This window comes from Dendropsophus ebraccatus, chromosome 4 (genome assembly GCF_027789765.1).
Source record: "Dendropsophus ebraccatus isolate aDenEbr1 chromosome 4, aDenEbr1.pat, whole genome shotgun sequence".
Classification (NCBI taxonomy): domain Eukaryota; kingdom Metazoa; phylum Chordata; class Amphibia; order Anura; family Hylidae; genus Dendropsophus; species Dendropsophus ebraccatus.
The window spans coordinates 131,716,442-131,743,926 of NC_091457.1; the positions used below are offsets into that span (position 1 = coordinate 131,716,442).

The window sequence follows — 27,485 nt, forward strand, 5'->3', positions numbered from 1 at the left end:
AGAGATGAGTGTTTTGGTTAATGCAGCTCTGTATCAGTAGGTTTATGTCTAAGGTCTCATTTGCATGGAGTTTGTATGTCCTCCTTGCTTTGTATATGCAGGAGGTTACATTATAAATTTAAATGCTTTATCTATATTGAGTTGCAGTATATGTTGTAAATAGAATATAATGTATCAATAAATAGTATAATATATCTAACCTATAGTATTATTATTGCCTATTAAAAAAGGAATCAAAACAATGATTGTATAATGCAGAGATCATGGTGTTTTAAGAGATCTTGTCGTTCTGCGGGAGATATCACTGTTCATACACAAGTCCCAGATGTCATATGAACAGCTTACGCCTGCCAAATGGGGTGTTTCTGCTGCATTCCTATTTTCACAGTCTCAATGCTTGGTGCTTTATAATATACCATAGTACATGTTTCTGCCACAGGTGCATGAAAAGCCAAAGCCAGAAACAGACTATAAACAGAGAACAGGTCATAAAGGAAAGCCTGAGATTTCTCCTCTTTTCAAATCCATTCCTGGCTTTGGCTTCAAATCTTTGGCAGATAATCTGTCAGATAATCTTTCTGTGTAAATAGACCCTAATAGGTTCCTAACGGTGCGTTTACACAGACAGATTTATCTGAAAGATTTTTGAAGCCAAAGCCAGGAATGGATTAGAAAAGAGGGGAAATCTTGGTGTTTTCTTTATGACCTGTTCTTTGTTTATAGTCTGTTCCTGGTTGTGGCTTCAAAAATCTATCAGATAAATCTGTCTGGGTAAACTCACCATTTTGTTTAGTTGACTCCAGCTGGTGATTGTAGAGGACCAGAATGTGTCAACTGAATTCCATTGAAGTGAATGGTGCTTAGCTGTAATATCACACATATTCTGTGGACAGGTGTGGTGCTGTTATTTGGAAGAAGGCACCCAAGTTTTTATCTTTAAATGGGAAGTCCCATGAAAATAAAAAAGCAAGGCAGGAAGGGGGGTGCAGGAACTTAATAAAACAATGTATATTTACCAATCTTAGTGCCTCCATAGCGCCGCTCCCAGGCACCGCTGATGGCCGCGGGCTGTCATTATTGGCTGGAATCTGGGTACATCGCGTACCCAGCTCTTCTAGCTGCAACGTCACGGCCCGGCTGAGCTCAGCCAGTCAGTGACTGAGGCGGAATATAGGTGAGTAAACTTTATTCCCACACCCCCTACATTTCTGTTTTTTTATGTCATAGGACTTGTTTTTTAAGGGTGTGTTGATATATACCTGCTCATTAGTAACAGATTTTACCTAGGAATGCTGTGGCTATTCATAATCATTTACCTGCTGAGGGTGAAGCTGAATTACATGGCAGCCAAATGAATGGCAGCCAAATTCGATCGAACAGCTATTCGATAGAACAGTACGCTATTTGAGGTATTCGACCACGGTCGAATATTTGTGCTAAAACGCAGTAAAAATTCTAGTCGCCCTCCCAGGGGAGGCAATGCACCTAGCACTTCTCTGCATTGAGTGCTTTCATTAGCAGCCGGCAGTGTTGTCTTTTTGGCTGTTCTCCCTGAGTTCAGCAATCTGTTTCTCTTATGGCTCTACTAGGCATTGCTCCCACCTAGCCAGAATCCTGCTCCACACTGATGAGGGGCAACACCCCAAAACAGCTGTATGTGGATGGTTACCTAGCCTTGGTTTATCCCTTGTCATTACACTGACTTATAGGGCTACTTTAATATGGTGGATTTGGTGGTTTCCTAACAGGAGCTGCCCCTTGGCTGGGTCCTTCCCGGAGGGATATCTTGCTAGTCCTGTGTGTTGAGACTCTTCAATGAGGCTCCACGGGCTCCTCTTTTGCATTTACAAGCTGTTGTGAGACAGGCAGTGTGTCTACACTGTATAAGCTGTTGTGAGACAGGCAGTGTGTCTACACTGTATAAGCTGTTGTGAGACAGGCAGTGTTTCTACACTGTATAAGCTGTTGTGAGACAGGCAGTGTATACACAAACTGTAGAAGCATTTGTGAGACAGGCAGTGTGTATACACTGTATAAGCTGTTGTGAGACAGGCAGTATGTATACACAGTGTGTATACCCACTGATAGTGTATACGGCTGTAATTGTGGGATAATACTTTTTATCTTGCTGCAACAAATTTGCACAGTCTGTGTCCAGTAAAGGCGCCGAACAGCCCTTTATTTCTATTGTTGTAAAAACAATTCTATATCCGGTATACGGATGTATACAGTGTGTGGGATAATATAGATGTTATCTCGACTCTAGCAATTTGCGCAGTCTGTCCAGGGAAGGCGCTGACCAGCCCTTTATTTCTACTGTTGTAAAAACAATTCTATATCCAGTGTACGGCTGTATATGAAATAAGTTGTCCGAGTATTTTTTCCATTATACAAAGCGGTCATATTGTGTTTGGAGTCTATAGTTGATAGTCTATGATAGTGGCGTAATACGGAAAGTGGATATATATGCAATATATTCATGTGTGCAATTCACATCACTGGCTGGGCAATATATACAGTAACTCTGCAAACAATTGTATTTCACAAGTAACAAGAAACAAAACATACGCTAATATTACACACCACCTAATACATAGGCAAGTACCGCTAGATCAAAAGGTACACTTGTATTTTACGTTCATGTACCCAGGCATGCTTCCCCTGCTGTCCCATATGCATTTCAGAGGTGTTGGCATCATTTCCTGAGGTTTCATTGGGCACTTGGTGACCTCCTAGCGGTCGAATCTTGATTTCCAAGTCCCAAGGATTTTTCTCCCATAGACTATAATGGGATTCAATATACCATCGAATAGTCGAATATCGGGGGCTATTCGAATCCAATCGAATCGAATATTTCACTATTCACCCATCTCTAATGGCCAACCATGTAATACATTGATTGCTGGGTATGGCAGACAATGAGTGCTGAGCAGGGAAATCTCCGTTGTTGAATAAATATGCCATAAGGGCCCTAATACACAGGGCAATTATTGGCCTAACAGACCGATGTGTAACACAGCCAGCAATCAGCACATCTCTCAGAAGGACGACCAGTTAATAGCTACAAAGGATGACACAACTGATCGAGTCTTGTGGAGGTACTGTGAATGAGCGGCAATCACTCAGATTGTTCATAAATGTGCTTGGCCCATCTAACATGGCCTTTATAGAGGACATGGAAGGATCTTTAAAGATTTGACCATTTAGGTTAGTACAGTATAGGCTATGCTCTATTGAGCATGCATTGTGATCAGGCAATACTGATGGTGGTGATCAGATTGACTTCTCTCTCTTCATGTAAAGAGTTGCTTAATCTGTGAGTAATCCACTTCAGTATGATGATCTAAACATGGGTGGGTGTTCTGTGCAACAGAATGTCTTATCTTAAATCATTGACAAATAAGAGATGTAATAATTTCCTTCCCTATTTCATTGCGCTTCTGCACACTCCACTGATAGCGCAGCAGCCCAGGGACGGGGACTGTAAATAATCTAATTAAGACTCAGAATCCAATATGGGAATCGAGTTAATGAAATCCTCTATTAGAACCGTGAGCTTTGCAAAGAAAAAAAATAATACATGATTTAAAAAAAAGGCTACAAATTAGCTTAGGTGGTTTATTATGGACCTCTTAAAGGGTTAAAATATTGCTAGCTCTGAACTATACTACAGGCATGAACCTAAGCTCCACTGTTTGTAAGGTCAAAAAGCTGTCCCCATGCAGTACCGTCTCTCTATTAGTATACAAGTATTATTCCATCCTATAACGGAAGCCAATAGTGATCTGACCAGGCCGCAGGCTCATGGATAGACAACCAGGATCTGGCTGTAGAAAGCTTTAGTGCTCAGGAAGGAGAACAATCTTCTGCTATTTTAAAGATTTATCAAAAAGTCTAAAAGTCCAGGAGGGGGATTAACTGGTTGTAAAGCATAATGCTAGATTTACAGAGAATCAGCGTGAAGTAATACAGTCTGTCTGTTCTGATGTCTTGAAGGGAATGTTACAAAATGGTTACAAAACTCCCTATCTGTGCAGTGTACTAAGATTTATGTAAGGCTATGCACATCTTGAATACAGTAAGTATTGCGCGCACACACAAACATACATACATACATATATATATACATACACACATACACACATACATACATACACATACACACATACATACATATATATATATATACACATACATACACACACACACATACATACATACATACACATATATACACAAACACACACACACACATACATACATACACATACATACATACACATACATACATGCATACATATATACACTTGCAATAGTCAGACAAGCACATATGCAGACTAATAAAGGTGTGCAGTCTTCAGTACAGTGATGTGGAGTGCTGCCTGTTTCTTACAGGACACTAAACTAGAGGGCCGTGAACGTGTTTACGGAGCCTCTTATGAGGCTTGATAACCAGGCAGCCCTTTACTTTAATCAGCCATTGGCCGCACATCTCCAATTACATGGGAAGATGTGCGGTCAACAATTGAGGATTTTTAAACATGTCAGAATTAAGCAATCAGCTGAAAAATGAGCGTTCCCTTGTTTGATGGCTCATTGCTGGCCATATACCATTGGCTAATATTGGCCTGATTTGACAAATATTGGCCTGTAGTCTTTGGGTATATACAATATATATACATTACCCAATAATAACCTAAATGGGTTGCCAAACAGAGCAGAGATGCCATTGATGTTCCCCGTCATTTGTTAGAAGAAAGTCATAGCTGTCCTAGGTGGGAGTAGGTGGTCCAAAGAGACCCCAGTCTACCACCTTTTTTTTTTTTTTTTTTTTTGTTTCTTTCTTTTTATTTCTTTTTCAACATATAAAAAAATTGATTACATACAAATACAACACTTTTCCCCCGTACATAACAAATACCTTACAAAAAATAACACAAGATATAAACAACGAATTCCCTCTATCCCCCAACCCCCCCCCCCCCCAGCACCCTCCCATCCCCCCTCCCATCCCCCTGCCAAGAGAGTACTATACAACAAATTCATCTAGTATAAGATTTCTCATATCTTATCACACACTTTTCCCATTCTTTGATGTTGGGAACATCAGGGGCCATCCATCTTCTAGTTATAATTAGTCTAGCGTAAAACAATAACCTGATTATTTTCTGCTTTGTTTTTCTATCTGCCTTTACCTCCAAGGTTTCCCCTAAAATACTTAACTTTGGCTCCAGCTCCACACGCACACCAGTATATTTCAAAATATGATCGTGGACCTGAAGCCAAAATTTTCTTAACTCTATACATTCCCATAACATATGCAAGAATCCAGCCTCACCAAGACCACATTTAGGACATTCATCAGTTACCCTTTTTTTAATCCTATACAAAAAACTTGGGGTGTAGTATAACCTATGTAAAATTTTAAACTGTATTATTTGGAAGTCCATTGATATTGAAACCCTCTTCATATTTTTTAATATATTCTCCCATTGATTTTCCTCAATCCGACCTAGATCTACCTCCCATTTAATTTTGCTTTTCTTACACTGTTCCTGCTCTTGTCTTAAATTATTATACATTAATGTTAACCCTTTTTTTTCTATACTCTGAGTCCTAATTCTTTCAATAAATTTATTCGGAACTACGAAACTTCCCTCATTTTTCCTAATTGTAAGGTCAACAGCACTTTTCAATCTAATATAATCAAACCAAACATTCTTTTGTAAGTGAAATTCCCCTTTCAGTTCTTCCCAACTTTTCATTTCCCCCCCCCCTGATTATGTCCCTAATACAATTTATACCTGCTACCCTAAGATTCTTCAACTCTCCTAGCTTATAAATTTCCTCTAGATTTCTATTTTTCCAAATAAGTGCAAAATTAAAAATACCTTTTACCTTTAATATCTTTTTAATTTCCTTCCATGATCTTACTATATCTTTAACCATTACCCAGTGCTTCCATCTATCCTCCTCCAAATACCCTGCTTCCAAAATTTGAAATATATCCCTACCCTCTTCTCCTAATTCCCTAATCAAAAAATTAAAAAAATCATGATTCTTAGAACCAAGAAACCATATCCCTTGTGCAGCTACAAAATATTTATATAAATCGGGAACTCCCAACCCTCCCTTATCTTTTAACTCACATAACCCTTCCAATTTCATTCTTACATGTTTCCTACCCCAAATTAGTGCATTCAATGCCCCCCTTAATCTCTTAAAGTAATTATTTTCTACCCATATCGGTGCTGCACTAAATAAATACAGCAACTTGGGAAGGATAATACTTTTAATAAGAGTAATCCTGTCTGCATTAGATAACCATAGTTTCCCCCATATATTGATCTTATCCTCAATTGCCTTCACCACTACTTTCGTATTCAAGAGATTAAACTGTTCAATTTCCCTAGATATCTGGATCCCCAAGTATTTAAAACTCTCACCCTTCCCTAGGGACCGCAGGGGGGCATAGGAACCGATCCTATCTTCATCTAACGCCATCAACACGGATTTCTTCCAATTAATGGCTAACCCCGAGTAGGACCCCATTTCCTCTACTAACTTCATCACTTTTGGTACACTGATCTCTGGATATTTAAGAAAAAATAATAAATCATCCGCATACAGGGATATCCTATCCCCCCCACCCCTCGCCCCAAAGCCAACCATTTCAGGATCTTCTCTAACTAATATAGCTAATGGTTCTATTGCCAGGGCGAAGAGTAGGGGGGAGAGAGGACATCCCTGCCGGGTACCCCTACTCAGACCAAAGGAGGCAGACTTCTCTCCATTCACCAACACCACTGCTTTTGCATCTTCATACAGCACCTGTATCATCCGTATAATTTTTTCCCCAAACCCGAATCTCCCAAGCACACCCCAGAGGAATTCCCACTCCACCCTGTCAAAGGCCTTAGTAGCGTCCAATGACAGGATGGAGTGGTCCCCCCCTCCCCTTGCAATCTGCACATTCTCAAAAACTCTCCGAATGTTACTTTTCGCCATTCTCCCCGCTACAAAACCGCAATGATCGGGGTGAACAAGTTCCCCCACCACTTTTCCCACCCTAATTGCAAGGGCCTTTGCCAAGATTTTTGCATCACTATTTATGAGAGATATTGGTCTGTACGATTCACACTCAAGGGGATCCTTATCTGGTTTCTGTAACAGAACTATTGTTGCTTCTCTCATCGATACGGGCAATTTACCTCTTTCTAAGGCTTCACCAATAATTTTATGCAGTCCCACTATCAGGGTTTCCCTATACTCTCTGTATATTTCATATGGGATTCCATCCCCTCCCGGTGCTGAATTCCCTTTTATACTATCCAGGGCACTATTTAGTTCTTCTACCGTAATTGGTTGATCCAGCGCTTCTCTTAGTTCCTCACTAATTCTAGGAAAAGGAATTTTGTCCAGGTACCCAGCAAGCTCACCCTTTTCTCTTTTATACTCTGATGTATACAATTTCTCAAAATAACTTCCAAATTCCTCTCCTATCTGTTCCTGTGTATTGACTATAACTCCATTCCCCCCTCTCAATGCCGATATTCTTTTTTTTTCCCTTTGGTTCTGCACTATGGCCATAAGTTTTTTATTCGGCTTCCCAGAGTTCTTAAACCTATCTTCACCAAAAAACTCTATTTGATGTTGTGCCTTATCTAATAAATAATTCTCCAATTCTTCCTGACTTTTTTTTAACGTGTGCTCACTATCTTGTGTCTTTTCCCTTATGTGTATTTCCTCCGCTTTCATCAATCTCCCCTTTAACTCCTCTTCTTTCTGTCTAAACCCTTTTTTTAATTTATTAATTATCCCACAAAATTTCCCTCTTATAATAGCTTTAAATGTGTCCCAAACTATATATCCCGGAGCAGTGCCCCAATTAAGTGCCCATAATTCTTTAAATTCCTCTTTTAACTTATCTTTATCTTGTATTAATTTCAGCCAATGTGCATTTATGCGAATCGGTGTATTTATTCTAACCCTGATATTACCTAACTCCACAACCACTGGTGAGTGATCAGAAAAACATCTTTTTAAATAATCTATTCTACTCACTTTTTGTGCCATTGTATCATTACCCATCACCAAGTCTATACGGGATAAAGTTTTAGCAGTTTTATTCCAACAAGAGAATTCTTTTTTCATGGGATTTTTTTCCCTCCATAAATCCCGCCAGGCAAACTCCCCAACCAACTTTGCCAGTCGGGATCCACTTATAACCCTTACCGGCTCAACCATCCTGGATCTGTCCAACTTTTCATCTAACGTGGTATTAAAATCTCCCATTATCAAAATAGGGCATTTATTCTTTCCTGTGGCATATTCGAACAGCTTCTCCAGGATGGTTGAACTAAAGGGAGGGGGGATATAGATGAATGCTAGGATACAAATGAAACTTTCAATTTTACAATGTAGAAAAACGTAGCACCCTTCTTTATCAATCTTTTTATCTATCAGTTCCCAGTCCATACTACGATGGATTAGTACCGACACCCCCCTAGCATAATTAGAATACACAGAATGATAGTAGTGGGACCACCATCTCTTAGTGAGCACCTTAATGGTATTACTGAGCAAATGCGTTTCGAGGAAGCATACAACTGCAGGTAACATTTTTCTAATATAATTTGATATTGCTAACCGTTTTACTTTATCTGACAAGCCCCTGACATTCCAACATACTATTCTATAGACCATTTAATCTGAATAAAATGAACCGAGGAGAGACACAAAAAAGAAGAAGCAAAGAAAAAACAAAAAAAAAACCCATCTTTGACAATTGTATCCTCCTCCCCCCCTCCAGATTCCCCTCTTGGCAGCTCATCTTCCCCCCCCCCACCCCCCCCTCCCCACCCCACCCCCCCCATCCCCCCCCCCAGGTGACTCCAAGATTCCCCTTAGAGCCTCTAACCTGAGACTAATTTTTTCCGCTGACCTCTGATCTAACCATCAATTCTAGAGTTCTCTCACAACCCCTTAGTTTCAATCCAAACTATTGCCTCCTCTGGTGTATTAAAAAACCAACTCCTCTCTTCATATATTATTCTTAGCCTTGCCGGGAATAAGAGAGCATATTTGATCTTCTTCTCCTGTAATTTTTTCTTTACTTGGAAATAACTCAATCTTTTCTTCTGGGTCTCTATTGCATAATCTGGATAGATATATATTTTTGCGTTATTATACATGATACCTCCCTCCTCCCTTCCCTTTCTAAGGATTATATCTCTATCCCCATAACACAAGATCTTTGCAATAAGAGAACGTGGTCTATTCCCAGGGGGAGGGGGTTTTGCCGGGACCCTATGAGCCCTTTCTATGCAGAAATGTTGAGATAATTTTTCTTTCCCAATAATTTCATTCAGCCACCTCTGGAGAAAAACCTCTGGATTTTTTCCCTCTACCCCCTCAGGGAGTCCAATGATCCTGATATTACTCCTCCTTGCCCTGTCCTCCATATCAATAACCTTTGATTTCAAACTCTTATTTTCCCCTCTCAATACTTCTACATCTTCTTTCACCTTTTTCATCTCATCTTCTAATCCACTTATCCTCTGTTCTGCTTCTCCAAATCTATCTCTTATCTTGTCTAGTTCATTTCTAACTATTGACACTTCCATACCGATAGACCCAACTTGTGTGGAGAGTTCAGAGATTGAGTTATCACATTTTTTTATCGCTGACAATATTTCTGTTAGCCATCCCGGCTGGGCCTCACTAACTGGCTCCCCTTCTTTTGACTCCTCGTTATTCCCTTTACCTCCTCCCCCAAACTTTCCCTTGTTTAATCCAGGGGATCCAAACAGTTTTTCCATTTTTTGGGTGGCCCTGTTATCCTTACCCTCCTTAACTGGGCTCAGTGATTTTTTATTGGGCTTTTTCTTGGTATCCATGATACAACAACAACAACAAAAAAAAAAAACAAAAAAAAAAAAACAACCACACCAAGAGACCAAATAACTATCCACCACCCTCACAAAGTTAAAGTTATTAACTTAGAGAGTTATACCAACTCGTGATATTCACTGGTAACTGAATGGGATTTTGGCAATAATTTTACACACAGTCTATTGCAGGCACTTCCACACCATAGTTCATTACATAAATACCACGGTGCACCGCAATAAATAGGTAGCCGCCAGGCAAAGGAACCACCGTCTCTACTAAGTCTGTTAGCTCCTCTCACAAGCGTATAGGCTTCTTTCCTCCACTAACTAATTGGGGAGTTGGCAATAGTCTTACACACAGTCTGTTGCAAGCACTTCCACGCTGCAGTTCATTCCATAAGTATCCGGGTGCTCTGCAATAAATTGGTAGCCGCCAGGCAGAGGTGAACACCGTCTCTATTAAGCCAATAGCTCCTCTCACAAGCGAATAGGCTTCTTTCCTCCTGGAGAAAAAACAAATAGCCGTAGTCTTATTGAAATCTCAGGACCCCTCTCTCACAGGGTATCCAAAGTCACAACAAAGCCTCTCTTCTTACATGTCAGTCTTGCATCAAACAATTCCAGGCATTTACTCCATATTGTTCATGTGTACCCGAAGGGGGGACTGGGATCAGTTAATAGCCACCTGGCAACCAACAAAAGCGTCTATGCACAGCCCCCTGCCCCTCTCACTAGCAGGGGAGCTTTTCCACTTTAACAAGTGCCGTATTTTGATGGCCTAATGCGATCTCTGGTACCCCGCTCTCACTTGGTACCCCGGGACGCTTTTCCCTATAGTCCCATATACACCCCCTCCGGCAACTGAATCCTCTCGCGCACTGGCTGTGTCTCCGGAGGTTACCTTATTCCTCCTGGCCTGCTACTCCCCTGGCGCCACTCACACTGGCTTCCTCCGCTCTTGCCGGCTTCTCTGAGCTCCGGACCCCCGCCTCTCCAGACGGAAGATCCCCGCTGCTTGCACCGAGGCCAGGCCGCGTATCTGCTACGTCGCCTCAGAACGCCTCTCTCACTGGCGTTCCGGCACCGCAGCGCTTCTCCACTTGGCTCGGACCACGTGGTCCCCGCTCCCGTCAGGCGCCTCTCTCACTGGCGTCCCGCGGCAGCCATTCGCCTCGCGGCTCCACCACTGTCCGACCTCCAGCCAACTCGCCTCGGGATCCACGAGCAGACACCCAGAACAACTCCACAGGCCGACCACTGCCACAAACTGCATCAGCCTTCCCTCGCCTCGTCAGCCGCTCATCGCCGGCCGCCCTGCATCGAGATCCTCAGGAGGAGAGCGAACACAGGATCCCACCAGGTCAGATCTTACTCAGAGGTCAGCGGACGGTGCGTGCCTTAGCTCCGCCCCATGCTCCGACCAGTCTACCACCTTAGTTACTAAATGCTCATACGATCCTATCCCCCTCCTTTCACCCCAGTCAAAACTCCTCTATTAATTTGGTAATATGAAAGCTGAGCTGTGATTTGTTGCTATGTAGTAAACCAGACAGTTTTGGTTTCATTTTCTTTGCACTCTTTGCCTTGCAGGTGTATAACAATAATTTGCTTAGTATGGATTCATAGAAATCTGACTAAAGATCCAGTTTGGGCTAGTTTAGCTTCTTTGGCTGGATTTCCCTTGCGCTAGTAAATGGAAGGGGCTTTACTATGGTTATTTGAACCAAAAATCAAACAAACAGCTACTAATCAATCACTTAATGGAATTTTTTTTCTGTTAAAAAACACAGCTGGGGGGGGGGGGGGGGACATGGCTCAAATTGACTGACACCAAGTGACACCAAGGGCAAATTCAGCCTAAGGTTAAATTCGTAACCTGAACATGTACATCTCATACTTGCTATGGAAAAGTTATTTCAGCCTGATTACTAAGAAAACATAGAATTTTAGCAATTACACTTGGTTTCCATTCATCACATCTGTTTGGGCCAGTCCGCCTAACCCTACTTAGATATTCTTTGAAGAGTTTGTGTGGAACAGTCCATACAGCTTCATCATACAGGAGGGTTTTGCTGGCTCAAATTGTGACCCCATTCAGAGTACAGCAACACATGTAATTTCCAGGGGGTCACCGTGACATTACAGGTCTGTTTTACAGTGTGTTTCCAACATCCACGCAATGGAAGAGACAACCTAACTGGTTGTGATAACATGTGGAATCTGTCCTCATGTAGTTTGTCTTTGCATGATGCCTTTATTATAATCCTATGGAACACTACACATACTCTGTAGTGCAATGCATTTGCTTTTGCCCAAGATGAGTATAGGGTAATAGGAAGCAGTTGACCTCATAATTTCTTACATTTTGTTTGAAAAAATAGAAATGTAGAAGGGCACTCACTATAAAACTTGACTTTTATTGCGATTACGTTAAAAACGATCCATTGTGTTCAGGCGGCCTAGACGCCATGACCTTGCGGTGAATCTATGTGACAGCCATTTCGCAAGCGTAAGCGCGCTTCTACAGACGTCTACAGACGTGCTTACGCTCGCGAAATGGCTGTTACGTAGATGCACCGCAAGGTGCTGGCGTCTAGGCCGCCTGAACACAATGGATCGTTTTTTTCAAATTTAAATATTTATTAAAGATTTTTTTTTTTACAAAATACAGGGGAACAGGGAGAGAATCAAAACATGGAGCACATTAAAGACGTAAGGAGCAAAGATAAACTATGAACCTGAGCAGCCAGGCGCAACAAGCCGTGCTGCCGACATGCACATGATAACTACCGTAAGTGATATTATAATAGTAGGACCCCTGAGGGTGTATGTCAAGTGCACTAGGAGTAAGTTCGCAACCAATAGGAAGACTGAGCGAGGCACCTGGCGATTCCCTGTCACAGTGCAAGTATCAACTTAGAATTCCTGGGCTCGATAACAAGGAAGAGACAGACTGGGGGAGACAAGCAGAGGAGGGAAGGGGGAGTGAGGGAAGAGGGCAAAGGAATAGAGAAAAACACAGGTAAAGTCATGATGTAAAACATGTAGCGACCATACAATCCATACCTGTACAGTCGGCAAAAGCCAAAGAGCAAAGATCACTGAGTCCGGACGCCCCGGAACCGCGTCAGGCCGCATGAATCTAACAAGGGAGGGGGTCCTGGGTACCAGGCTGTGAGAGGTGGACCGTCCTATATCGGGGCGAGGCCAGAAAGTCTAGCCAGGGGAACCATGTAGAGGTGTAAGAGGAGATTTCCTTCGGGGATGTCGCCAGAAGTTCCTCCATTCGGTGAATGTGAGAAACGTCTTTGAACCATTCCTCCAGAGACGGGACATCCGTAGATCTCCAGTGCCTGGGTATTACGGACTTAGCTGCTTGTAACAAATGTCGGGTGAGGGATCGCTTGTATTTTAGTCGGGCCATAGGGAACATAAATAACAAGACCGATTCCGGAGTGTTGGGAATGCGGGCGCCCGTAATCTCAGAGATAAGGGCTACTACCGTACTCCAGAAAGGCTGGAGGCGGGTACAGCCCCACCAGATATGAACCATGGTTCCGGGTGCGCCACTGCATCTCCAACACATGTCCGATACGGTGGGGAACCACTTGTGTAAGGTCACGGGGACCCTATACCAGCGAGACAAGATTTTATAGCAAGTTTCTTGTGCTCTCGTGGCAATGGACGTTTTATGAGTAAGGAAGAAACATCGGGCCCATTGTTCCTCGGTAAACTGTTTACCAAGTTCTGCTTCCCACTTCCTGCAGAAGGGGGGGAGGTCCTCCGACCTATTCGCAATCAGCTGTCCATAAATAGCAGAGATGGAGTGTGTAGGGGAGGAGGGGGACGTGCATAAGCGTTCAAAGTCTGTGAGGGGCCGGGAGAGGCGTTTACCCCTAGCAACGTAGGAATAAAAATGAGTGAGTTGCATATAAGCAAAGGAGAATCCCGTTGCTGGATAGTTCTCGGGAAGAATGGATGAGAGGGGTTTGAGAGAGCCCTTAGAAAGGACCTGGTGAAAACGCAATGGGGTGCGTTTGGAAAACCCTAAGAAGGGGGCAGACGAGTCCCCTGGAGGGAATTCCGGGTGGTCAGTGATAGGCAGTAAGGGGCCTGTTGGGTCGATTAATGAGATGCCCGAACTACCTGTGTGGAGGCTGGCTAGAGTGTGACGGGTGGAAAAGGACATAATATGGGTGTCGGCTAGGGACGGGGCCCATATCCAGGGGAGCACAACTAAAGCTTTAGAAGAGAGCGCCTGAGCCAGGCGGACCCACAGCTTCGACCTCTCGTTGTGGATCATGTCCAAGATCCTAGCGTGAACGCAGGCCATATAATATAGACGGCAATCTGGAAGACCAGTGCCCCCCAAGAGTTTAGGTCTGGTGAGCGTCAGCTTGTTAAGACGGGAGCACCTGGAGGCCCAAACAAAGGCGCCCCAGCACCTCTGAATCTGGTGAAAGAATGTTGAGGAGATAAGGATCGGCACTGTCTGCAAGAGATAGAGAAGCCGAGGTAATAAATTCATCTTAACAATGCTGATTCTGCCAAACCAGGAAAACTCTGGGCGGTTCCAATTTTCCAGATCCTTACGGAACTGTGAAAGGAGGGGGGAAAAGTTGGCAGAGAAAAGAAGGGTAAGATCCGGGGGGATTTTAACACCTAGGTATGTGATACCTACATCGGGCCAGACAAAAGGGAAAGAGGACTGCAAGGATAAGGCTAGCCGGAGGGGCAGGGAGACATTGAGGGCCTCTGATTTGGACAGATTTAGCTTAAAATTGGACCACGCTCCGAACTCCGACCACCGGGCCATAAGGGAGGGAAGAGAAATCAAAGGGTCCCTAACATAAATCAGCAGGTCGTCGGCAAACGCCGAGCATTTGTATTCTACGCCGCCCACCGTTATGCCATGGATGTTCGGGTCCGCCCTAATAGAGGCCATCAAGTGCTCCATGACCAGGACATATAGTAATGGGGATAGGGGGCAACCCTGGCGGGTGCCATTGAGAGAGTTCCATTGATTTTTAGTTGGGCCATGGGAGACTGATAAAGCGCCGGATTTTGGAGCGAAAAACCAGACCCAGGCCGATGCTGTGGAGAGTTTGTGCCAGGGAGGACCAGGAAACCCTATCAAAAGCCTTTTCGGCATCTAAAGATAAGAGCATCAGAGGGATCTTATGCATACGTGCATGATGTATGATGTCAATGGTCTTGATAGTATTGTCCCTGGCTTCCCTCCCCGGCACAAACCCTACCTGGTCCAGATGGATCAGAGTTGGAATCAGAGTGTTGAGACGATTGGCCAGAAGTTTGGAGTAGATTTTTAGATCAACATTCAGTAGGGAGATGGGGCGGTAGCTGCCGCACAGTTGGGGGTCCTTGCCGGGCTTGGGGAGGACTACTATATGGGCTAGTGTGGAATGTGTAGGGAAAGGAGATTCTGGGGAAATAGAGTTAAATGCGGACAATAGAAGCGGGGCTAGATTTGACTGGAGATCCTTGTAAAATTTAGCGGTGTATCCGTCCGGCCCTGGGCTTTTCCCTCCTGGAAGGTCCTGTATCACTGAGGCTAATTCCAGGGAGGAAAAAGGTTCTTCTAGTGAGGCTATGATTTCGCTGGAAAGGTTGGGGAATGGCGAGGGTGGGGGGGTAGTGGAGGTCGGGGCGGGAGGTGGTACAGTTCCGCGTAAAACGACCGAAACTGGGCTAAGATGTCTGGGGTGGTTCGGGCAGTGGTGTTAGTGTTTGTTTTAACTGATGAAATGTGGGATTGGGCCATACGCGCCCTCAGGGACCTGGCTAGCATTCGCCCACTCTTATTTCCGTACTCGTAAAACCTGCTTTTACATACTTGAAGCGCCTTGCCCCACGAGGCTTCAAGAAGTCGTTTGACCTCGAGCCTGGCCGCCTGCAATTCCCTGAGAATCGGGACCGAAAGTGCACGCTTATGGGCCAGTTTGAGCCGGGAGACCTCCCGAAGGGCCCGCGACAGTTTGTGTGCTTTATCTCTCTTCAGTTGCGCCCCCTTTCTCATTAACACCCCACGAAGGACACACTTAAGTGCTTCCCATTTGATATAGGGGGTTGTGGGGTCGTCCGCATGGTCCTGCAGAAAGTCCGCTATGGACTGCTTGAGAGCTGACAAACAGACAGGGTAATCCCAGCCAAAAATCAGAGAACTATGTAACCTGTATTATCTCTATAGAGAGTCAATGGCTGCCTGACAAAAACAGATCCTATAGTCAGAAGAGACATAAAGTTTGGTTTTGATATACTTTCTACTGGTCAATATGTAAAAATAGCTTCAGCGGAGTCATACCAATGGAGAATCTCCTATTACAGAGCCTTACATTCCACATATAAGACAATATAGGAGCTGAAACGGTGAGATACAGATTCAGTTTTTAAACACCGCCGTGGAAGTCCACCAGTTTTGCTCTGTGTGAACATAACCTAACAATGAAAGTGAAGGCTACATTTTAATTAAACAGCTGGAGCCCAGTTTCTATTTAGATCCACTTTTGAATGGTTTGTGCGGTCCTCCGCTTCTATCATTTAGTCAGATGTACATCTGCTACTACATAGGAAGATGTTTCATTTGTCGGCCTATAGTTGTCCGTATTACACAGGACGATATTGGCCTGGTCTTCTATAAGATTAGCTTGCACTTGGCAAGGATAAGGGGGTGTTCAGACGTTCAGGTTTTTAATTGCAATCATTGAATATAAAAGGTTGAATACATATAAAGGAAAGGTGACATCTCCTCTTTTTAAATTAATTCCTGGCTTTGCATTCAATAATAGCAAGTAAAACCTAATTGTGTGAACATACCCTCAGGCATCTAAATATTCAATTAAGATTGTTTGGAGTGACATTTAACACTGAGGCTACACGTTGCCAATACAGCCAGCTTATGTATATTTTGTGGGCAAAAGGCACTATGCCAATTAAACTGACGTACAGTTCTGTTTTCACAAGCTTTCATTGTCCCCACTAGACCTAAAACTGCTGAGAGCTGCTGTGTCTTTGATGATAAGGAGGAGGCTGTTGGTACAACAGATTAAGCTCGCAGATTAGCCTCCCCCTTCCTCTTCAAAAGCCACTGAGTTTTCCTAGTAATTTTGTATCGGCTGGATAATCTTCACTTCTGGTAAATTCGGATGCAGGCAAACCCGCATGTGCCCGCTTCCCAATTCACCGCTGCACTCAATGGAGCGTGCGACCGGAGCCGCACTCTCCATTGTGTGAACTGACATGTCTTGTTTGGCCGATATTCATGTGTATACGCTTGGCCCGATGGAATGTGTGTACGCTCTGGCCGGGATTCCATTTATTCAAATGAAACCTATGTTTTACATAAATCACGTCCGTTGTTGCAAATTGCAACAACGGCCGTGATTTATGGAAAACGTACATTGTGTAAACATAGCCTCAAGCTGTATGCTTATTTAGAGTAGGTGATAAATGTGTGAATGCTGGTGATCTGGCTGCTGGGATCCTCCCCCATTAAGAGAATAGCATCTCCCCCTAGTTCCTCTTATGAGTAGAATGGTACTGTTTTTTATGAGCACCAAAGCAGCCAATAGAGTGGAGTCCATTCACAAGGGTCCCTTATGTCCCTGCGGTCAATCCCCTTGTGATTTATCCTGTAGATAAGTGATGCCAAAGGGAACAAATTAGTCCTGAAAGGGAACCAATCAGGGCTTATATTGGGCTAAATGGTTTCCTCTAATTGAGATTTTTTTTTTTTTTTATGGTGACTTTAATGATGGCCGAGTAGATCTAACAGTTAAACAGAGAAGAAGAAATAAAAAAAAATAAATATAATAATAAAACTGCCAGTACAGATCATCCATCAGATTCGGGGACAAACACATACATGTAATCCCCAGTTAAAGCTCTCCATACATACATCAATATTCCTCCAGTGTAGCCATATATTTCCTATATGAGATTACTAGTAATAGCGGCAAATATTCCATTACGTTGGACCCTCACCATTTCTTACAGTTTTGGCTCTGCTAGATTGTCTTCTTTCTTAGTGTGATCATTGGAGGCAACACTGAAGGAACGTTCCTGTAGATTTATTTCCGTGTCACCGCTTGTTATATTATATTAGATCTATTCGTGCTTTAGAATTGCTAAACAGTTATGCCATTGGGTCCCAATACAAACCCGCCAAGAATCTCCTCCATATTACATACTTTCCATTCTTCTAGGAATGAGATGTAAGAATGAGCATTGGGTATTTTTTCCCGCAGTCATATTGTTATGCACATTCCTGTCATTTTGCAGACTGAAGATTAAGAAAAATGTCTCCTGATATGGTGGTAATGTCCAGACCACGCCAAGAGGCTCGATATGAAAAGTTCATTGTATTATCCTTAAGGCAGCTCATTTCCCTCTGACCTAAATACCTCTCCCATTGTCTCGTCAGTTTCCAGCTTCTGAACCAGTTGCTTGTTTAGGGTCATAACATCTCTGGCTATATATTGCATGTTTTGTGTAACCGCAGTGGAGAGACGAAAGGCCTGTGGTGGATGGTTTAGTATATGATGACAATGTGATAGGGGACGGATATTGCAGCTACTGTAATATTTGTTTTATAGGTTGTTCTATAGGTTGCGTCTTTCTATGTATCCTGTCTTGTATGGTGTGTTTGAGGAATTGCACAAAACCATTGCTGTGTGTACAATGGGGCAAATTCCCACCATAATCAATATTGTCTGTAATACCGAAAGGGTTTTTTTTTCTACATTTCTCATGTGAAGGACTTTTCAGATCTAGTCATGGCTGAGATTCCTGATAAGCAGCTTCTAGTGGTGAGTAATCTTAGGGCCCTATTACCCTGAGCGCAAACTGTCTGAATCGGGCTGATCGGCTTAAGGTTTGGACCTAAAATCGTCGGGTGCCAACTGCGCATTGCTACATGTAGTAACGTTGCACGGCCGACGACTGCCCAAACACCTGATACTTTACCTCTCCCCACTCCTGGTCTTCTCTCCTGTGCTCAACAGATTCCCAGTCCCGGGAATGGACATAGCTAATAATGTCCATGCAGCCCTCAAAGCGACTCTGTACCCACAGTCTTTCCCTCCCAAACCACTTGTACCTTCAGATAGCTGCTTTAAACCAAGATCTGTCCTGAGGTCCGTTCGGCAGGTGATGCAGTTGTTGTCCTAATAAACAACTTTTAAACTTGCAGCCCCGTGCCCAACGGCTGGGGCTAACAATATCTGTGCCCTAACTTTGCATGACCCCTCCGTCCTTCCTCCCTACCCTCTTCATCATTAGGAATGCCACTGAAACATTTTCTCCGGTCTGAACATTGCACATGTGTCTTAACGATCCAGCCCATGTGCCGGGCTGACACAGGTGGGGAATAGGAGACAATCTGCATGGAGCATTCCTAATGATGAGGAGGGCGGGTAGGAGTGACAGAGAGGTTGTGCTAGCCTAATGCATACACAATCTAAGCCCCGGCCGTTGGGCATGGGGCTGCAAGTTTAAAAGTTGTTTTTAGGACAATAACTGCATCACCTGTCAAAGGACCCCAGGACAGATTTTGATTAAAAGCAGCTATCTGAAGGTACAAGCGGTTTGAGGGGGACAGATACTGGGTACAGAGTCGCTTTAATGCTCAATTATCAGTCCATCTAATAGGTCTAGTAAACGAGCACCGATCTAGCCCAAATTAGTGGGCCATAATCGGCCCTGTAATAGGACTCTTATGGTTTTATTATACTAAACGATTATTGGATGTACTTGGCTAACTACCGGCCGTTTCGGACCATCATCATTTCATGTAATGGCTCATGTTGAAAGGCAACCATCAGTGTAAGGTATAAGGATAAGTGGTGTCTACATCACTAACCAGCCTTTTTACAGAGTCATAGCCCCTTATCCATTTTAGAAGTCATATTCATCCCATTCAATTGAACAGAATAATGGTCTGTTTACATAGAGTGATAACTCGCCCACTCAATCGTTTTTCTATTTTAAAGTAACGTTTTGATTTTTATAGCGATCACTGTGTAGACTCAGGGCCCTTTTACACGGAAAGATTATCTGACAGATTATCTGCCAAAGATTTGAAGCCAAAGCCAGGAATGGATCTGAAAAGAGGTGAAATCTCAGGCTTACCTTTATGACCTGATCTCTGTTTATAGTCCATTCCGGGCTTTGGCTTCAAATCTTTGGCAGATAATCTGTCAGATAATCTTTCTGTGTAAAAGGCCCCTTAAGGCCCTATTCCACGGGTCGTTTAGAGGAGCAATATCGTTCGTATTCGGCCGATATCGACCGCTACGAACGATATTCGTCCCGTGGAATAGAGTGCAACGATCAGCCGACATCGTTCATGTCGGCTGATCGTTGCAGTCGCTTGTTTTTCAACATGTTGAAAAACAAGCGACTGATATAGCAGCGATCTGCTGCCGTCGCTCCGTTGAATAGGAACATCGGCAGCAGGCGCTGCTGTATCCTATGGGCTGCCCGGACGATCAGCGTTCACCCGGGCAGCCCCCCCACAGCTCCCCGCCGCCCCCTCCCGCACTCACCCGCTCGCTGCAGCCGCGTTGAATAGCGGCGGCAGCGAGCGGGGAACGAGGAGCAAACGAGCGCTAATAGCGCTCGTTTGCTCCTTCAAACGACTCGTGGAATAGGGGCATTATGGTGCATTTACACAGAAAGATTTATCTGACAGATTTTGGAAGCCAAAGCCAGGAATGGATCTGGAAAGAGGATAGATCACAGTCTTTCCTTTATGACCTGATCCCTGTTTATAGTCTGTTCCTGGTTTAGGCTTCAAAGATCTTTCAGATAATGGTGCATTTACACAGACAGATTTATCTAACAGATCTTTGAAGCCAAAACCAGGAGCAGACTATAAACAGGGAACAGGTCATAAAGGAAAGACTGGGATCTATCCTCTTTTTAAATCCATTCCTGGCTTTGGCTTCCAAAATCTGTCAGATAAATCTTTCTGTGTAAACGCACCCTAATGCTGGGATTATCGGGCGAATTTTCCCAATAACGATCGAATTCGAACGATAATCGTACATGTAAACGCGGCGAACGATCGAAAAATCGTTCATTTTGATCTTTTAACAGGGGAGCCGTTTGAAATTCCCGGCTCATCTCTTCAGCCAATCAATGCAAGGCAGCACTGATTGGCTGAAGAGGGGAGCCGGGAATTTTAAACGGCTCCCCTTCAGCCAATCAGTGCTGAAGAGGAACACTGATTGGCTGAAGAGGAGCCGTTTGAAATTCCCGGCTCATCTCTTCAGCCAATCAGTGCACTGAAGATGGGAGCCGGGGATGTCGGAAGACCTGCTGCTCGGAGCAGGTAACGTATGCTCTTGGCCGCGGCGGTGGGGGCGATCGGAGTGGTGGCGGCGGTGGATCGGGGGTGATCGGAGCGGTGGCGATCGGGGCGGCGCAGGGGGCTGCGGTTGAGCGGGGGGCGGGCTGCGAGCGGGCCGGGCTGCGGGCGCACGATCGCAAAACGATTTATCCGTACGATATATCGTACCGTCTAAATGCTGATCGTTATAAAAAAAAAATCGTTACTTCGAAATCGTTAATCATACGATCGGGCCAATAATCGCCTCGTGTAAACTTAGCATAAGGGCCCTTTTACACAGAAAGATTATCTGACAGATTATCTGCCAAAGATTTGAAGCCAAAACCAGGAACAGACTATAAACAGAGATCAGGTCATACAGGAAAGCCTGAGATTTCTCCTCTTTTCAAATCCAGTCCTGGCCTTGGCTTCAAATCTTTGGCTGATAATCTGTCAGATAATCTTTCTGTGTAAAAGGGCCCTAAGAGATAAATTGTTTGAAAAAAAGTTTTTGCAATCGTTTTAAGATCGGGTAAGCCCATCTCACACATTAGGATGAATTTGTGAAAGACTGCAAAGACAAAGCGGTCTCCGAATTTTTAGCGAACGACCAACGATGATTTGAGAACGTGTCGAAAGACCAAGATGAACGATTTCTAGCTTGTCACTTGATCGTTCCCTGTGTTTGCACGAGCCGATTATCGCTCCTATGTGATCGTTATTGCAAAATTTCTAACAATAATCACTTTGTGTAAGCGGACCATAAGCTGCAACCATCACCTGTACGGATGGGTAGATATGTCTGCCTACACAAAGAGCAGAAGCTGGGTTAGATCTTACATTGATGTATCACCCCTTGAAAATAAGGATTCCAAGGAAACATAAACAAAAGGTTCTGAATTGTTTGGAAGGATTACCCGATGTCACTTCTCTCGTATGACAGGAATTCTTAAAATATATCTGTACGCTGAGCCAACTGTCTAGTACCAAATGTCTTGTCTTATAGCGGAGATTTCATCATCTGCTCATGTTCATTATGTCTGGATGGTACAACTTGTTCTATCGGGTTTTTTTCATTCTTGTGGAATTTCAGTAATTGTATAATTATGGTAAATGAGTTTTTATTTTTTTTAATGTCTTTTCTTCGACTGCTATTTTTGCTGTTTACGCTGTTCATACATTACCTTATTGTGCAAACTGTATACACTTCAATTAGATTGTATTCATATGTTGCGTCATTTCTGCAGTTTTTGTGCAGTTCAGCAACATGATGCTGGAGACCTTTTGACTCTTTTGCTGTAGGGGCTAACCCAAGGAGACTAGAGATGAGCGCAACTCGAGCATGCTCGAGTCCGATTTATTTAGCACTTGGTGCAGCCATAGACTGGACCAAACCATGTTTTTCCAGACTCTCTAGGGCTACATCCAACTTCCTCAGCAATATCTAATTACCAAACCACTGGACTCGAGCATGCTCAAGTTGCACTGCTCTCTAGAGGAGACCCATTAGCAGTTCATTGGTTTATAGGTGGGCTTTTACTGCCTGTAGTTATGCTGATCACATAAAACATGCATGGATTCCGTCTGAATGGTGTTCTGTGTGTAACACTAGTGTCTGACACAATAAGCCATACAGGGGAGAGGAAGCCCTGGAGTTTGGCTTAAAGTGACTGTACCACCAGGCCCAGGCTGAAGCACTGGAGGCGGCCGACCCACCCTTAGTGGGAAGAAACTCCAGACCCTCCATGATTTGACTCCATTACAATCAGTGGAACCCTATCATAGGGGGGCTAGGGTTTCCTCCCACTAAGGGTGTGTCGGCCCACCTCCAGTGCTTCAGCCTGGGCCTGGTGGTACAGTCACTTTAAGTAGCAAACATAACAGCAAGGAGAATCAGCTCTGGACTATGACAGATTGAGACTGAGAAGCTGATTTGACCGCCTTGAATATGATCAAATTGTTGTAAGGTAGAGACGCCAGGTAACTCTTGCCAAGTAAAAACCAGGTCAGAACTATGTTATGGGCAGTGCTTGCTTGCGGTAGAGGAGTATGCTTACCCTAGCAATGAGAGTGAGCAAGAAAGCGCCAAAACTGCCAGTGTAACCAATAAAGTTTAGTGCCTCCATATAAGAAAGTCATGATTGTTGAACTCTGCATCCATGCTGTCCCTATCACCAAGCATAAATGTTCAACAATGCAGTGTGTTCTTTTCTTGGTGCTCACTATATCTTAAAGTAAGGAGATCACCCACCTGTACTATCACAAGTCCACGGGGGTTTAAAGGGGATGGTTACTTTATGGTAAAATAGTTTAGTGTACTTAGTGTACTCACTGTATATACTGACAGCAGGTCCCTGTGTAGCCCATAGAGCTAAAATCAGACTCCCCTCCTCCGGGCTGTGATGTCCTGCTCTGTGGTGAGTCTGTCCATAAGATGGCCAGCATGGAGGAGCATGTGACCATGCCCCGCCTTCCAGTGTCCACCATAGGCATATACAAGCTCAATGTTAGACACTTGGGGGCAGGGCATGGTCACATGCTCCTCCATGTTAGCCATCTTGTGGACAGACACACCACAGAGCAGGGTATCCCAGTCTGGAGGAGAGGAGTCTGATTTTAGCCCGGTGAAGTACACAGGGAGCTGCTATCAGTAAGTGCTGTGAGTACAGTTGTTATTATTACTGTATAATTAATAATTTTACTATAAAGTGGCCTACCCCTACCCTTTAAGTACACCAGACCATCTCCCTGCTACCCCCTTTTCAGGCAGTTTCTAACAATGACCAAGCTGTTTGACCTTGAGATGAGTTTCTGATTAAAGTTCTATGTGATTAAGCATTGTGTCTTTATGGAGTTATCTCTGGATGTAGTACCCAATACTCTGCTATTATTTAAAGAGAACACTTAAATATAATGGAACATGAAGTATGTGGAATGATTATGTAAGGTGGGATATTTAGATTTTTATTGTAATTGGGGCACTTGCCAAGCTCATATTATACTGGGGCACTGGTTACATTAAAGCGTATTATTATTGTCTGTATTGTATAGCATTGTATTATTTGTCAGTCAGCAGCCTTTGTTTTAATAGACGTTGAACGCACCCGTAGGTAACTATATTCATGTTAAAGAAATCTTTTCTTTTAACTTATAAAGGAAAATACTGTTTACCATTCAATTTGACTTCTTTTCATTTACGTTTTTTTTTCTATATGTGCGGCACAGTGTTTCACTATTGTGAGTACTTAGCAAAGGTCACACCATTGTAGCACAGGAAGAAGAGTAACTGATAAATGTAACACACAGAAAACATCTGCTTTAGGCTTTTAAGTATTGAATGATAGGTGAGGAAGTTGCGATAAAGAGAAACACGTTGGAAAGGACCTGTGGCTGTACAAACATGCTTGTCCATGGAAGTGGTGGTCCTTTGCATTCATCCTATGCAGGTTCATGAATGACCATATGTGAACATATACTTTTTAGTAAACTTGCAGTTTGTGCTCCATTATGCCATTCATACGCTGCCATCGCACTTCATCATCCCAAAACATAAGGGTTCAATTCTGGTCCCCCCCAGACTTCAGATATTGGCACCAATAGAGAGTGGTAGCTCTGTGTAGGTTCACAATACCCATAGGAAAGGGGCATGGGGCTAGCCTGAGCTGCAACCCCTTCCTATAAGAGACTGCTTGGTAAAAAACACCATTGACCATTGGTGCCTTTGCTGCTGTATAGTGAAGGATTTGACACATTCCCGGTCAATAAATCATCTCGTGTTACATTTGTTTGTCTTTTTTTGTAGGTTGTGGCTATACCACTTTCCAAGTTAAGTGTCACATTGAATCAAGTCCATTTGGGAAGGCTCAGCACACAAGCCCAGTACCATGTATTCAGCAAACTGGAAAGAAGCCGCGGGCAAAAGCTACGCCAACCAGGAAGTCAAATCTAGAAAAACCTCAAGGTTGGTATTTCATGTGTTGTGATGTGTTTTGACATCTATTACATTTGTGGAAATCTAAAAGAGACAGCACCTCCAAATATAAGATGTGATATAATGGATTACGCCTATCCATCACTTGCTGCTGGTATATCTAGTGACTTAATATTGTGTTGAATCTGTACATTTTTATAAAAGGAAGAATCCATTAATATACCAACTCTCCATAACACATACTGTGTAAAAATTCTGCCAACACCCTATTTGCCCAGTAACTACAATCGTCATCTTCTGCATTCATCCTACTCATCTTATTTTCCTCATCTGTAAAATGGTAGAAAATAAGAATTTTTTTTTTTAAATCTAGAGGTTTCCAATTTAAAGGGGTTTTCCCACCACTAACACCCATTGCCTATCTGCACGATAAGTGCTGATCAGTGTGCACAGTACCAGTTATGGACAGCACAGTAGCTTTCAGCACCAGGTTCCTGAATTCAAATCCCATCCAGGACAACTTCTGCGTGAGTTTTTTCTGGCTACTCCGGCGTTTTCCTGCACCCCAGAAAATGTATTGATAGTTGAATTTAGATTGTGATCCTCGATAGGGACAGATACTGATGTGAGCACTGTGGTTTATGTTGGGGCTATACAAAATAAATAAATTATTATTATTACATTTAATTCTACAGTATGTACTCTCTGTATTTTTGCCTTTAAGACTTTATAGTTGTAGTGTGCATGTCCAACTACCAACCTATTCATCAAATAGGACACAGGAAAGCCATTTTCATGATTGGCGGAAGTCCTAGTGGTCAGACCCCCACAAGGACACTTAGCACCTTACCTATGCATAGAATGTAAAGCTGAGGGCACTCACTGTACTTGTGCATAGTCTTTATTTTGTGTAGAAAACTTTAAAATTCAGCAGGCATTTTCATGTCGGGCAGGGACGCCAAACATTTGTCAGTACAGACTACTACATCTATTTTGTGTGGATGAGTGCTTCATCAGATCTGATGAAGCGCACATGCGCGTAAAACAGCTCTAATAGTCTGTACTGACAAATGTTTGGCATCCCTGCTTGACATTAAAATGTCTGCTAAATTTTAAAGTATTCTACACGAAATCTAGACTGTGCACAAGCACGGTGAGTGCTCTCAGCTTTGCATTTTGCCGGTGATGATCATGTATTATATGCTACCCACACATGAGGAGTACCCCGATAGGCATTAGCTTGTGTGTAATCCCATCCTGCTATCAGCATCAAGTCGAGCTATATGGTAGTATCGGTGCACATTCTAATGAACAAGTAGATTGAGCTTCAGTGGATAAACCCCATGCAGGACAGACAGTCATTTTTTAGTACTGTGATGCAAAAATTGTGGTGATGATAACCTTGGATGTGTTGCTATGGCTGGAGAAGTAGCATAAAGCCCAGACTTTATGGATAAGACATGCTTAATAACAAAAAGTCTAAATCTCCAGTGCTATCCGTGCCCTACATCTTCCTCATTATGCGCAGCATTTGGCATGAACTGACATATAATCCTCTTAATTTGTTAATACTTAAAGAAATAGACATTTAAGTTCATTTGCATTCCTCTCCGTGACCTACTCCACATATTCACTATTAGCATCTAAAATGACAGAAAACTCTCCGGACGACTCTGCTCAGTTCTTCTCTTCTGTAGTTTTACTCCTTCCGGTAGCTATTAAGTTACTGAGAGCTCAGCAAATGCAAGTATAGACGGAAGTAAGGTTGTCAGTGGTTAGCCACAAATTTCAGCAGACTACATATATGTGTGGGAGGGACAGGGAATAAGTAAGTAGAATTCAGTTCCATGTCTCTGCACATTTCTGACATAGCGTGTAAAGGGGACTGGTCACAAAGAATTCATTCCAGACATTTAATCACGGGACCGCTACCAGCTAAAATTGTCTATATAGCTGCAGTCACATCTGAATAGGGACAAACTATATTGTGTAATATTACCTGGTTATTCACATCACTGTTTTGTCTGAGTTACATATATCACTGTCACTGGTCAATGTCTTCTGTTACTTCTATAGGATACTTACCTTATACCATTACATCTATAAGAAGGGTAGCCACACTGCTTTCTGAGAGTGCAAAATCGGACACGTTTCTAATGTCAACGAGAAAGGAGATTGAGAGCAGGGACAGCTACACAGTGCCTTAAAGTGTCAGGGAGAGGTCCCTGATATGTCAGTGAAAAGAGTCCGGCTTATGGACTTTCGTCATGAGTCTGATCATTACATGACACAGAGGAGAGGACTGCGCTGAGCG

At 43.3% G+C, this 27,485-nt stretch overlaps 1 protein-coding gene across 1 annotated transcript in view; it reads left to right on the forward strand.

The window, feature by feature from the left end:
• The window catches only part of FGD3 (FYVE, RhoGEF and PH domain containing 3), a 196,696-nt gene that overhangs the window by 78,643 nt on the left and 90,568 nt on the right, over positions 1-27,485 (forward strand). Inside the window, exon 2 of the mRNA XM_069967044.1 lies at positions 25,043-25,201. Coding sequence (XP_069823145.1) covers positions 25,043-25,201 — 159 coding nt within the window. The remainder of the gene's footprint in view (positions 1-25,042; positions 25,202-27,485) is intronic.